Genomic DNA, 12,119 nt, shown 5'->3' on the forward strand with positions numbered 1-12,119 from the left:
ATCAATGAGAAATATTTTCTGTTCTTTCCCAACAGGAACGACCAGTTCGACAAATTGCAGCCTACTGCCATCACCACGACAAATTCGAAACACTGGACCATTCCGTTGGCAAATCTTTTGAAAACTGTGCCATGGAAGCAGTTAATGCTGCATGCCAGGTAATATGCGTTCTCTCAAGTGGGAATCTCAGATACAGGTACACCTAAAAACCTCCTGAACGTATGACCTGCTAGCTGTCAGTGGTGTTGGTTGAGACCTAAATAAAATTGTACATTGAATTTATGTTTGAACAATTGGTTTAGAAAAGCGAAATGTTGAGAAGAAATCAGGAATGTAAGGGGTTAGTATGTGCAAAGGGACCAAGGAAGAAATACTTTTAACACCTTCACTGGTGTTTGCCATCACAGCCTCTTTGCCATCCACTGTGCCAGCCACTTGAAAGGCAACATGCTTGGAACGTAAGTCAGCAAAGAAGGTGCTTTTTATCCAATACATCCAGGGATCTGAGTTACTACAGAGCATTCTTTCCTGGGTATCTGGCTGGTGAATCTTGCCCATATGCTCAGGGTTTAGCTGATTGCCATATTTGGGGTCGGGAAGGAATTTTCCTCCAGGGCAGATTGGAAGAGATTGGAGGTTTTTCGCCTTCCTCTGTATCATGGGGTACGGGTCACTTGCTGGAGGATTCTCTGCTCCTTGAAGTCTTTAAACCACAATTTGAGGACTTCAGTAGCTCAGACATAGATGAGAGGCTTTTTGCAGGAGTGGGTGGGTGAGATTCTGTGGCCTGCATTGGGCAGGAGGTCAGACTAGATGATCCTAATGGTCCCTTCTGACCTTAATATCTATGAATCTTTATCACCCAGCCCTGGAACCCTACTAAATGACACAGCCCTTTATGAATGTGTAAGGTGGACAAATGCCATTTACTCACATCCTTGTGCATCCCCCATCCCTTTGTGTCTTAAGCAGTCTGAGGGTAATCTGCTTGATCTGGTCTCTTCCTACAACCTGGACAAATTTGGCAAGCTTGTGTCAGCAGTTATCACGAAATCATGGCCAAGCAGCAAGAGTGGGGAACCTATGGATGACTTTGATGAGGTTTTGCATCATCTGCTTGTGTGGTCTGACATCAAGCATATTTTCAACTTCAATGGTACAGTTTTATGTGAAGTTTATATTGGAAGACTGTGAAAGAGATGTTCCCACTCTTTCCTCCATGGTACATAGTAACAAATGGAAGGAGGATTGAGATTGAGTTGATATAATAAATCTTAATAGTTAGATTGGATGTTGGAGAGCAAAAGTTAATGAACTGTCTAAATTTCATAGGAAAACCCTATATGCGTAACCAGGAAGTATTCTGTGTTAACCCCAGTGCAGTCTTGTCCGGGATTTGTACTGTAAGAGGGAATCACAGGGTCTATGGATAAAGGAAAATCTACTGTAGTTTCAGTTTTCGAAACGTGGATTTGGGGAGGAGATGAAAATTTGAGACCTTATGGTAAATGAGAAACGGACAAGACAGTTGCTTCAGGTATTGAAGTGGGGCTTTTTTGTTTTTCCCCGGGGATGGCATCCTAGCAATGGGGGTTGGATTTTTGCACTGTGCTGTCTGTCAGTGGACGATGTATCAAGATGTCTCAGTTTAGATCATGGGTATTTGTGGGTGACGAATGATGTATATCGTTAGTATGGTGGTACTGGTGCAACACAACAAGATTACAGACTTTACAGTTAGGTCATGGTGAAGAGAAGAGCCATAAAGTGTGTTTCTTTTCCATATAGCAATAGTTGCCTCCAAAAGCCCAGAACTAGGAAGGAGGAGGAAAGATTCAGGATTTAAATCCTTTGTTTCTCTGATAGGAACAGACGGGAAGATCCTGGAACAACTTACTGATGCTGCTAAGAAGTTAACGGCTGTGGCTGACTCTGTGTTCACAAATGTTGCTGAAAACCTCCTGAATGGAAGTATCCTAGTAAAACGTTTGGAGCTTATTATAAAGCACCAGAAACAGTTTATTTGCATATGGGAATTACGTAAGTGTGCATGCCTGTGTGTTTAAAGGGGGATGGGCTCTAGGCCTACTCTGATAATTCTGGAGGGTGTTTTTATATGGTGCTCCCAGCTCCATGTTTTTCATTACTGATGTGCAGCATCATCACCTCCTGAAGTGTATCATTTTTGGAGGAGATGAGTACTCTTCTTCTGCCCCACAGTATGGGGTTTTCTTGGTGATTATTGACAATTTTCATTTCAGAGCATAAGCATCTCTCATCCCAAGAGAAAAAGCAGCAGCAGAATGATCTGGAAAAAGTTCTAGTGTGGAGGAGGGAAGAAATAGTCTCTCTAAAGAGAGAGAGAAATTGGGTAGGAACCCTTCTGGACATGTGCAGGAAGGTGGAGACATTTATAAAAGGTATGTTCTTTTGGGGACCACTTTGAAGTGAGATCTTTGAGGGTTTCCAGCAGAGATGATTTTGTCCAGTAATTACTGGATTGGACAAAAAGTGGGGAATGAGACGAGCAACAATTAGGGAGAGGAGGCTGAAAAAAGTCAGTGAAGAAACTTGCAATAGGAAGAGCAGGAGAAGAAGTGTTTTGTGTACTTCATGTTACTAAGGGATTGATACGTCTAGGGATCTAAGAGGTTGATGTTTTGTGGTACTGAATCATTCAGTGTCTGGTCAAGAGAGCTGGAATATGAGAATAGGGTAAAAGAAATTGCAAACTGATGTTTGACTTTCTTTGTTTAAAGTGGATATTGTTGAAGTTGAGGAGAAGTATCACGAAAATCTGGACACAAAAGAACTGTCTGAAGTTGTGGATGTGAGAGAGCTGAACTTTCCCATGGAGGGCACCCAAGAAACGTATTACAACCTGAGCCCAGAGTTGAAGAAGGTGGCTGAGATGATGCACAGATACAAAGACAGTCACATCTTCCAGCTCTGCTGGGAGAGGGCAGCCCAAATGATGGTGGAGGAATATGAGGATTCGGAAGGGCAGATTATTCCTATATTGAATCTTCATGATAAATTATTCTCTCCTTGTTACTATGAATATAAAAGACTGTATAATGAGCTGAAATCCGGAAAGCTCACGTTTGCTGAGGTAGACGCTATATTCAACGATTTTACAAGCCATTATGAGCAGATCAGCACTGACCTTCAGATCATGTGCAAGCTTGACCCAGTAGACAACAGAGCATGGATAGGACAACGGCTTCAGCAAATCCAGCAGTACCATGAACTGCACTTAGCTTTCGACTCTGCTAAGGTCATTGCCAAGGTCAAAGAGGGCTTAAACCTCTCCGGTGACTTCAGAATCCTACAGATGTTATTGAACTTTGTGAGTATTTCACTTTAAACCAACCACTGTTCAGACACTGCTTAGGAAGACATTATAAATCTGAACCCCGTTGTAAGTCTTTCTCTGTTTGGCAGGTTTAATGTTTGGCTCCGAACAGCTTTACTGAGGCCAGGCACTGTGCAGTCTCCTTTAAAATAATAATAATAATTAATAATATGTTTTGCATAGATCTCAAAGCACTTTACAAAGGTGACTAAGCATTATTATCCCATTTACAGATCAGGTAGGTGAGGTGCACAGAGGTGAAATGACTTACTCAGAGTAGCACAGGGGTTCAGTGGCAGAGTAACTCGGGTCTGTGGACTCCCAGCCCTGAGTTCCATCCGCTAGACCATAGCTGCCACATGCTGATTAATATCTGATGCTTCTGTTTCAGGTGTGGGAGAGGGGTTCCTCCTTCATTCCCCCACCAGGAGGAAGTTTTATTGACCATTATTAAATTGTGGATTCTTTTTGATCCATATGCTTTGCAGACGGAAAGTTTTGAATCCTTTAAGAAAGAAAAATTGGACTCCATCAGCTCCGCTCTGATGCATGCTAAGGAACGGCTGCAGGGGATCACAGAGCCCCGTCGTAGGTGCCTTGAGGAACTCGCACTCAGGAAGGACTTCATCAACTGGGTCAAAGAGGCTCTGGAAGGTAAAATAAATCTCCTCCTCCTGTTTGCTTTTGGGAATTGGGTAGGCAAAGGCACAAGTGATGGAGGGGTGATGCCATCTTCTCGGGATCTGAGGAGGTCCTGACCCATCTGATAACCATATTAAGCTGAGGTAGAACTGACCTATCTCATACGGAGCTTCCCTTATGTATGTGGGTTTGAAAAGTTCTGGGCAGTGGCCCCCAGAAGATAGAATACACTTTGATACTATTGGAAGGATTTGACAAATGCTGGTACACTGTCTGACACCTGCTGGTTGATGCCATTGCTAGCTATCAGAGATTGCAATGCTGATACACTCAGTGCAGGTTGCTTATTAATTGAGAGAACAAAGACCATCGCTCTTATTTAACAATTACAGGAGTGGCCTCGCTAATTCTCTATCCGTCAGGCCAAGTACTTACCCTTTCCCTCCCCATAAGTAGAGAGTTCTGTTTCCTTCCCTGCTGTTGCTCCCCTCCACAGTTTACTCCTGTTAGAAAAGAAAGGACCAAGGATGTGGGTAATGCGGAAGGATCACCCAGTGAAGCTATCGGGAGTGAGAGCTTGCAGCAGAAAGCGGAGAGGTCTGCACTGAGATGCTTCTAGGGGATGATTTTATAGACTCCGTGGCTTAAGCATGCTGGCATCTTGTTGCAGAACGAGATGAAACAAAATAGCGTTGAACCCCATTGTCCATTTCCCTAAGATATCAATGAGCTGAAGGTGTTTGTGGACTTGGCCTCCATCTCAGCGGGGGAGAATGACATGGATGTGGATCGCGTGGCTTGTTTCCATGATGCTGTGCTAGGCTACTCCTCCCTGCTGTATGAGCTGAAGCGGGAGTCGGGGTTTGAGGAGTTCATGCAGTGCTTGAAGAAGTTGTGGAAAGCCCTGGAAAGTGATGAGAACCTACCCAAGAAACTGGTAAATCTCGCAGTAGTGATCCCTCAGTTCATCTTGTTACCCTCCAGTTTTGTAATACAGCTGGGGGATTGACGTACAGGCTGGCATTCCTGCGGGCAGTATATGGGGATGTAGATGCAGCTCTTTTAAATACCTGTTATGTTTCTCATTTTAATTAACTGAAGCAAAGTGATCCTGAGCCTAAGCTGCTGCTGTATGCTAATTCATCCCTGCGTACCTATGTACAACAAGAGGCTTTAGAGCAGTGCAGGCTCTTACCTACCATATGAGCTGCGGTTGATAAGACTTGATATTCTTTGGGGTGTAATATAGTCAGACCCCTTAGCAGTCTGCTCATTGTATGTCCCGGGATGTCAACTTTTAAAAGCTCTGGCACCCTGCATGTTACTGGGGGATTATTCTATGACTGACAACAACTCCCTTCTCCTCCTTCGCCCTTGCTGGCAACTCTGTCGCTCATGACCTCTGTTGGACATGCCAGTGTTTAGGATGATCTCACTGTGTGAACTGGCAGACAAAGTGAAGTAGTGAATTGGAGTAATCTGAGTTACTTCCCTCTTCTCCCTGTAGTGTGATTCTGCTCGACACCTGGAATGGTTAAAAACAGTGAAAGAGAGCCATGGATCCGTGGAACTGTCATCTTTATCTCTAGCAACTACAATCAACAGCAAAGGAATATACGTCATCAGAGCACCGCCAGAGGGTCAGAAGGTGAGACTTCGCTCACCTGCCTGCAGGGTGCACTATCCCGGTGTTCAAAGCCTTTTTGCCCCATCCGTCTGTCTGTCCATCTATCCTGACTGGCTAGCTTGACAGTGCAGCAGCTAGCAAAGAGCACTAATCCTGCAAAAAGAGTCCACCTGTCTGGAACAGTATTGAAAGAGGTTTTGTCTGGTCTCCAATGCCACTTAAACTATTTTTGGTGCCAGTTCAGGGAGACCTATTGTGGTAAAACTATTTCCAGCAATAGCTCAATTCCATCGTGTAGCAAAGGTTATTGTGTGACAGTAGAAGCAGCAGACAGATCATGTGGGGAGGCTAAAGGCTTTTCCTATCGAGTCCACCCTGTGCTGACAGATTTCTGCTACTGTCCTAAGCTGCTGATCTCTAATTAACACCTGAAGCTTTGTTTCCTAGGTAATTGTAGCTCTCTCACCCCCTTGTCCAGCCTCTCTTAGGGTGTAGCACTGCCCTCTGTGTTCCTAGTTACAGGTGGCAAGACAGGAAAGCTCTCCGCAGCTGTCCATGAGCATTGTCTAAACCAGTGAAGATGAAAATAAAATGTGTTTGCACTAATGATTCGTATTCACTGGCAGGTTTCTCTGGACACTGTCCTGTTCCTCAGCCTCCCGGAGAGCCATGGTGACAGTGAAGAGATGCGACAATACTCCCTGGAGGAGCTCCGGGAGCTGCTGAACAAGCTGATGCTGATGTCAGGAAAGGGAGACCAGGGCATGGAAGTGGAGAAATTTTCTGAGGTCAGGTTTCAATAGCTACTTTCCATGTTCAAGGTGTTTCCTGCTCTCCTGGGGCTGGAGGTCAGACTGGAACCTTACCATGTCAGGTTTTAAACAGTCAATTAACATTAAAAGTTGCAGAGGTGGGACTGACTGCTTCAGGGATTGATAATGGGATACAAAGTCTTTGTCCTCCTCCTTTTCTCCTATTTGAATGTGGACCAGGTTGGTGTTTGAACCAGAGGTGTTATCCCCCGTTCTCCAGCCTGTGTGGAGTGAGTTGGCAGGTCTCATTCCAACCTGTAGCAGATCCCCTTGTTGGCTGTTCCAGCAGAGTGGTCAAGGTTTGACTGGGGCCATGGAGACTGAATTCCGGTAATCCCTGCAGGACAGCTGTGAGCCCCATTAGGGCCTTCAGTCTCCAGGACTGTCAATCTAGGCACCTTTCACTAGCTCCCAAATTCTGTCCCTTTCTCTTTTAATTAAAGATAGCCATGTTGATTCACAGCTGGGAAGAAGCACCTTAGCCTCAACAGTCCCTGAAAAATCGGTTTCTCACTGTTTTTTGTTGTCCCCCACACAGGTGTTTTCTAATGTCCAGAGACTTGCACTGTCCTTTATAGACCTTTATTCAGCTGGGAACATGCTCTTCCGATCCTGGATTGCCAGCGTGTACTGCTCACCCACGAGCGAGGTGTGTATTAGCATGGACTTCCGTCTGAAACTCGTCGGACAGCTTTTTGGAACAGGAGACATGATGGTGATGCTCCTGGACCTCTGCAGGGAGATGGAGAAGTTCTTAGAGAAATGGAAATGCTTCATGTCTGAGAAGCGATCTCAGTATTTTTACCTGAATTACTACACCTCTGAGCAGTTGGTTTACCTATGCAGACAACTTGGAATGCTGCAGCCCAGTGAGAATGCCTTAATGATGCTCTCATTCATAAAACACAACTGCACCAGACAGGATGTGCGTATGGCCTCCAAGCACGTGGTGTCTGAAAGATCAAGGAAGAATATTTCTGATCTGCGGGAGCTGCTGTGCAGTGAGAGAGACCTGACTGAACAGCTGCAGCAAGTCTGGGGCTTGTACATAGCGGACATGAGCTCATTCCTTCCGGGCTGTTGGGATATTAATACCCTCGGCAGTTGTCTGGCCAGTCTGGCTGATTTGGAGAAGGGAAGTGTCACTCGAGTTCTCCCACGAGGCCTGCACGTTGGCAGGCCCAACCTCGTCATCTGCCCTCGCTCCGACCTGCTGACTTCAGCACTGGCCATCTACATGCATAGTCCACGCCAAGCCCTGCCCACTTACGCTGAGGTGCTCTTATGCACCCCAGAGACTGACTTTGAGCAAGTGGGGCTCTTCCTGCGGCGGTGCCTCACACCGGGCTGCAAAGGGGAGAAGATTTACACCATGCTCTATGCAGATGAGCTGAGCTACGATGTCAGTTACAGGCTGGAGAAGCTGTTTCAGAACCTGTGCAGGCAGCCCCACCAGGACAATTACTGCCTCGTGATCCTGTGTGACTGTGAGAGAGAGCACAGCTACATCCCTTCCGTCTTCAGCCAGTACAAAGTGCACATGATCCCCCAGGAGCCACTACGGGACATCCAGATGTACCTTAGGAACCATTACAAAGTCACACAGCCAGCAGGGTCAGCAGCTTCTGTGTTCAATGATAACATGTGCGTTGGGATCGTGTCCTCCAAAAGAGCCGGCGTAGGTAAGGTGCCCTAGGCCAGTGGTTCTCAACCAGGGATCCAGGGCCCCCTGTGGGGCCGCAAGCAGGTTTTAAGGGGGCCGCCAAGCAGCGCCAGCATTAGACTCGCTGGGGACTAGGGCAGAAAGCCAAAGCCCCACCGCATGGGGCTGAAGACTGGGGCCCTGAGCCCTGCCACTCAGGGCTGAAGCAGAAGCCTGAACAGCTTAGCTTCACGGGGGGCCCCAGGCAATTGCCCTGCTTGCTACCTTCTAATGCCAACCCTGGCTTTTATATGCAGAAAACCAGTAGTTTTGGCACAGGTGGGCCATGGAGTTTTTATAACCTGTTGAGGTGGGCCTCAGAAAGAAGAAGTTTGAGAAGCCCTGCCCTAGGCCACAGAGTCTGCAGTGGTTGTGAAATGCTGAGACTAAAATGTGCAGTCAGGCAAATAAATGTGATGTGTGTATCTGGATGAGTGTGCAGTTTTAGAGCCTCATACAGAACACAACAGCTGAGAGACTGTGTGGGTCTGTCACTGAGACAAGGTGGGAGAGCTGATATCTATTGGACCAACTTCCGTTGGTGAGGGAGACAAGCTTTCGAGCTTACGCAGAGCTCTTCTTTAGGTCTTTCATTCAGACTTCCGCTGTCATTCTAAAAGCTTTTATGACCTTTTGCTTTAAAACCAGTATGTTTGTGACTTCTGGGTCCTGACCTCTCTCCCAGCATGGTACCAGTGGGCTTTGCTTTTCTGCATGTACTATAAGCAGTTCAGACTTGTACAGGAGCCCTGTGACGAGGCCTAGGTACTTCCACCCGCCCTCCGGGATGTCTGCCTTGACAGTGCCCTACCCGAGAGACACTGATTAGGATCCAGAATGGAAAACTCCTGCATCCCTCTGAGGAAGTGATCAGAGCCTAGTGGACAAATTTATATCCTTTGGTAAAAACTGGAAACCCAGGGTAGTTCTTTCAGTAGATGCAGCCATGGCTTCACTTGTGGAAGACCTTGGCCTAGATTTCCTGCTGAACTCCTGTCCCTTCATATTGGTTCAGGGGGCTCAAAAGGGGCTGGCAGGCGGCAGGTTCACTGCTGTTACAAAGCCCAGAATGGCTGGAGAGCCGGCATAGCCAGCTCCGACTCCAGGCTCCCTGCAGCACCCAGGGTAAGGGCTGCACTCTGGCATTCCTGCTATGGCCTCTCATGGCTGTAGCCAGCTGGGGTAGATTAGAACAGGGGTTGGCAACCTTCGGCATGCGGCCCATCAGGGTAATCCGCTGGTGGGCTGCGAGACATTCTGTTTACGTTGATCGTCCGCAGGCCCGGCCCGGCCCCCCGCAGCTGCCAGTGGCTGCGGTTTGCCGTTCCCAGCCAGTGGGAGCTGCTGGAAGCGGTGCGGGTTACCCTGATGTGCTGCGTGCCGAAGGTTGCTGACCTCTGGATTAGAACAACCTCCACATTCTCCCATCTGACTGGGGCTGACATGGAACCAGCCAAGAATCTAGGAACTGCAACCAACTCCCTCCGGGCCCCCTTTCCCTCAGCTCGCCCAGTGGAAGCTGAGTACAGCTGAGTCAATGGCAATTGATTTGTACCCCAAAAAAAGGGTTTTATGTCCAAAAGCCTACAGGAGAGGAAACTTGAGGACACTTGACATAGATACATAGATATATATATGTGACATAGATACATAGACTGGCCAACTGCCAGTCTTACCTGAGATTATGACTTTTAAAAACAACTCCATGTAACAGAAAATAGTTTATGTAAGTCCTAAAGAAAAGATCATGAATAGCAACATCTGTCACCAGACTCCTTAATGGAATCCACCAAATATGGGCAAAGGCATCATTCCATGGCAGGAGACAGCTTCAGCTCAGTTCCTGAGCCACCAACAACCACTCCAAGCAAATTCAGGCCTTTCCTCCTCTCAGAATAAATCCTTAGTAAGATAATCAAGGGGCAGACTGGATTTAGGAAGTAGCTGTCCACTTTTTTCCAATATGTCAGTCCACCATTTTTCTACATATTTTTGTTTTCTAGCTCTCACTTAGAATTAATATGTCCCCTTTTTTAAAATGATCCCAGGAAAATCTCTGTATGTGAAGAGGCTACATGAAAAACTGAAGACAAAACTACATGATACTAGCGTGCCTCTAAAAACCATCAGGCTGATTGAACCCCACGTGGATGAAAGCAAAGTGCTGAGATCTCTCCTGTCCTTCCTGCACTTGCCGTACCAGCAAAAACCCATGATATTCCATTTTGATATCACCTCATCAGTGAGTACCAGCAAAAACCCGTGATATTCCATTTTGATATCCCCTCATCACAGCTTCACCTATCATGAAGGGTATTCGATATCTTTCCTTTAAAAGTTTCCTGTCTTTTCTAAGTGAGGTATTTTATTAGGAGATGTTATTTCTAACCAAAAAACAGTTAAGCTTAAATATGAGGGGAAAAGGTAGGCTTGGAAGGATTAGATTTTTGATGGGTAAATGTCTGTTTCACCATACACACACTCAAACTGACGAAGAAATATTTCTACAGTAATAATCAGAATTTACAGATAGGCAAAATAAGGAAACAGCTGCTTGAGAACTTCTTAGAGTCAAAATCCAGTGATTTAGACTTTCGAATTAGGCTTACCACCAACGGACTAGCAAACAAACAGTAAAAACAAGTATGATTTGTTGATTTAAGGTTGTTTACTTTGTATATTTTGACATGTGATGTTGACAATTTGTGCTTTAATGGTTTATAAAGTTTTAGCTTTTTGAATTTCAACATCAGCTGTCATTAAATAATTGTTTGACACCCCCCCCGTAGTTGTGAAAATTACCCCTGATAAAAATATAAAAAAATGATTAAATATAAACATTGATATTATCCGTGTGTGTGTGTATTTCTGCTAAGCCTATAAATTTCTGTGCCTGCATTCTTTGTTCTAATGTCTCTTTCTTTGGTATTCACTTAGGTCCAGAGTGGAATTCCAGAATTTCTCTTCAAGCTGTTAGTTTTACAGTATCTGACAGACACTGACGGGAAAATGTGGCTACGCCAGCAGTGCCATTTGTATATCGTTGAAATTCTTGATGTACCTCCAGCACCTAAGAAACCAGCAAGATTTGTATGTATATGTAAATTCTCCACATTTGTCACTTGTCTGTGTGTGTTTCTGTGTTACTCGTATTTATTACGAGAGAGGTTCTATGCAGTGATGTAATACCTCCAATTTTAATGTATTGGAATGCACTGTATGTCTTCAGTACAGAGTGCTATTATAAATGTTCTTGCTTTACATCACAAGCAGACAATAAATTAAGGCCACAATGATTTCCTTAATTCAGTCACAGCTAATGGCCACTTCCTGCTGGCTGTACGGCACTGGCTGCACTAGAATATTTGCACGGAAAGAGAAGCGCAAAGTCTGATCTTTTAAACTGCATCATGTATTTGTGACAAAACTTGGAATTTTATTTGTTTATAATGTTTTTGTAAATTCAGAAGTAGAGTTGGGGAGAGGGGGAAATGACAGAAATGGCCCCCCTCTGTTAGGTGGTATTGAAAAGGTAGGGAGGCAGTAAATGGGGATGATAATGTCGTGGGGGTGGAGGGAGAAAGGGAATAGATGAGGGAGAGAGAATTGCTATTGCAGCTACACTCACATTCTGCTCTACACTTTTTAAAAGTGCCCCAGCTGTGTAACCCTGCAGCAGCTAATCAGCCCTGCCAGAAAAGGGTGTCTACAATCTGCGAGGACTGGTAAAAGAAACAGCATGAGAGGATTAAGGCCACCACCTTACAATACAATACTCTCCAGCAACCACACACCACACAACAAAAACACTAACCCAGGAACCTATCTGTGCAACAAAGCCCAATGCCAACTCTGTCCACATATTTATTCAAGTGACACCATCATAGGACCTAATCACATTAGCCACGCCATCAGGCTCGTTCACCTGCACATCTACCAATGTGATATGTGCCATCATGTGCCAGCAATGCCCCTCTGCCA

The 12,119-nt window shown here is 45.5% G+C and overlaps 1 protein-coding gene across 5 annotated transcripts in view; it reads left to right on the plus strand.

Moving 5' to 3' along the window:
- The window catches only part of RNF213 (ring finger protein 213), a 91,441-nt gene that overhangs the window by 37,297 nt on the left and 42,025 nt on the right, over positions 1-12,119 (plus strand). For 4 of the 5 annotated variants that reach the window (XM_084646960.1, XM_084646961.1, XM_084646957.1 and 1 more), the window contains 12 exons: positions 36-158; positions 970-1,156; positions 1,867-2,040; positions 2,262-2,420; positions 2,760-3,349; positions 3,844-4,009; positions 4,717-4,934; positions 5,505-5,645; positions 6,251-6,412; positions 6,975-8,118; positions 10,187-10,380; positions 11,076-11,228. In XM_084646960.1, coding sequence (XP_084503086.1) covers positions 36-158; positions 970-1,156; positions 1,867-2,040; positions 2,262-2,420; positions 2,760-3,349; positions 3,844-4,009; positions 4,717-4,934; positions 5,505-5,645; positions 6,251-6,412; positions 6,975-8,118; positions 10,187-10,380; positions 11,076-11,228 — 3,411 coding nt within the window. The remainder of the gene's footprint in view (positions 1-35; positions 159-969; positions 1,157-1,866; positions 2,041-2,261; positions 2,421-2,759; positions 3,350-3,843; positions 4,010-4,716; positions 4,935-5,504; positions 5,646-6,250; positions 6,413-6,974; positions 8,119-10,186; positions 10,381-11,075; positions 11,229-12,119) is intronic. The other variant, XM_084646959.1, reaches the window with a different exon arrangement.

The sequence above is a fragment of the Lepidochelys olivacea genome, assembly GCF_965140295.1.
Source record: "Lepidochelys olivacea isolate rLepOli2 genome assembly, chromosome: 14".
Lineage (NCBI taxonomy): Eukaryota > Metazoa > Chordata > Testudines > Cheloniidae > Lepidochelys > Lepidochelys olivacea.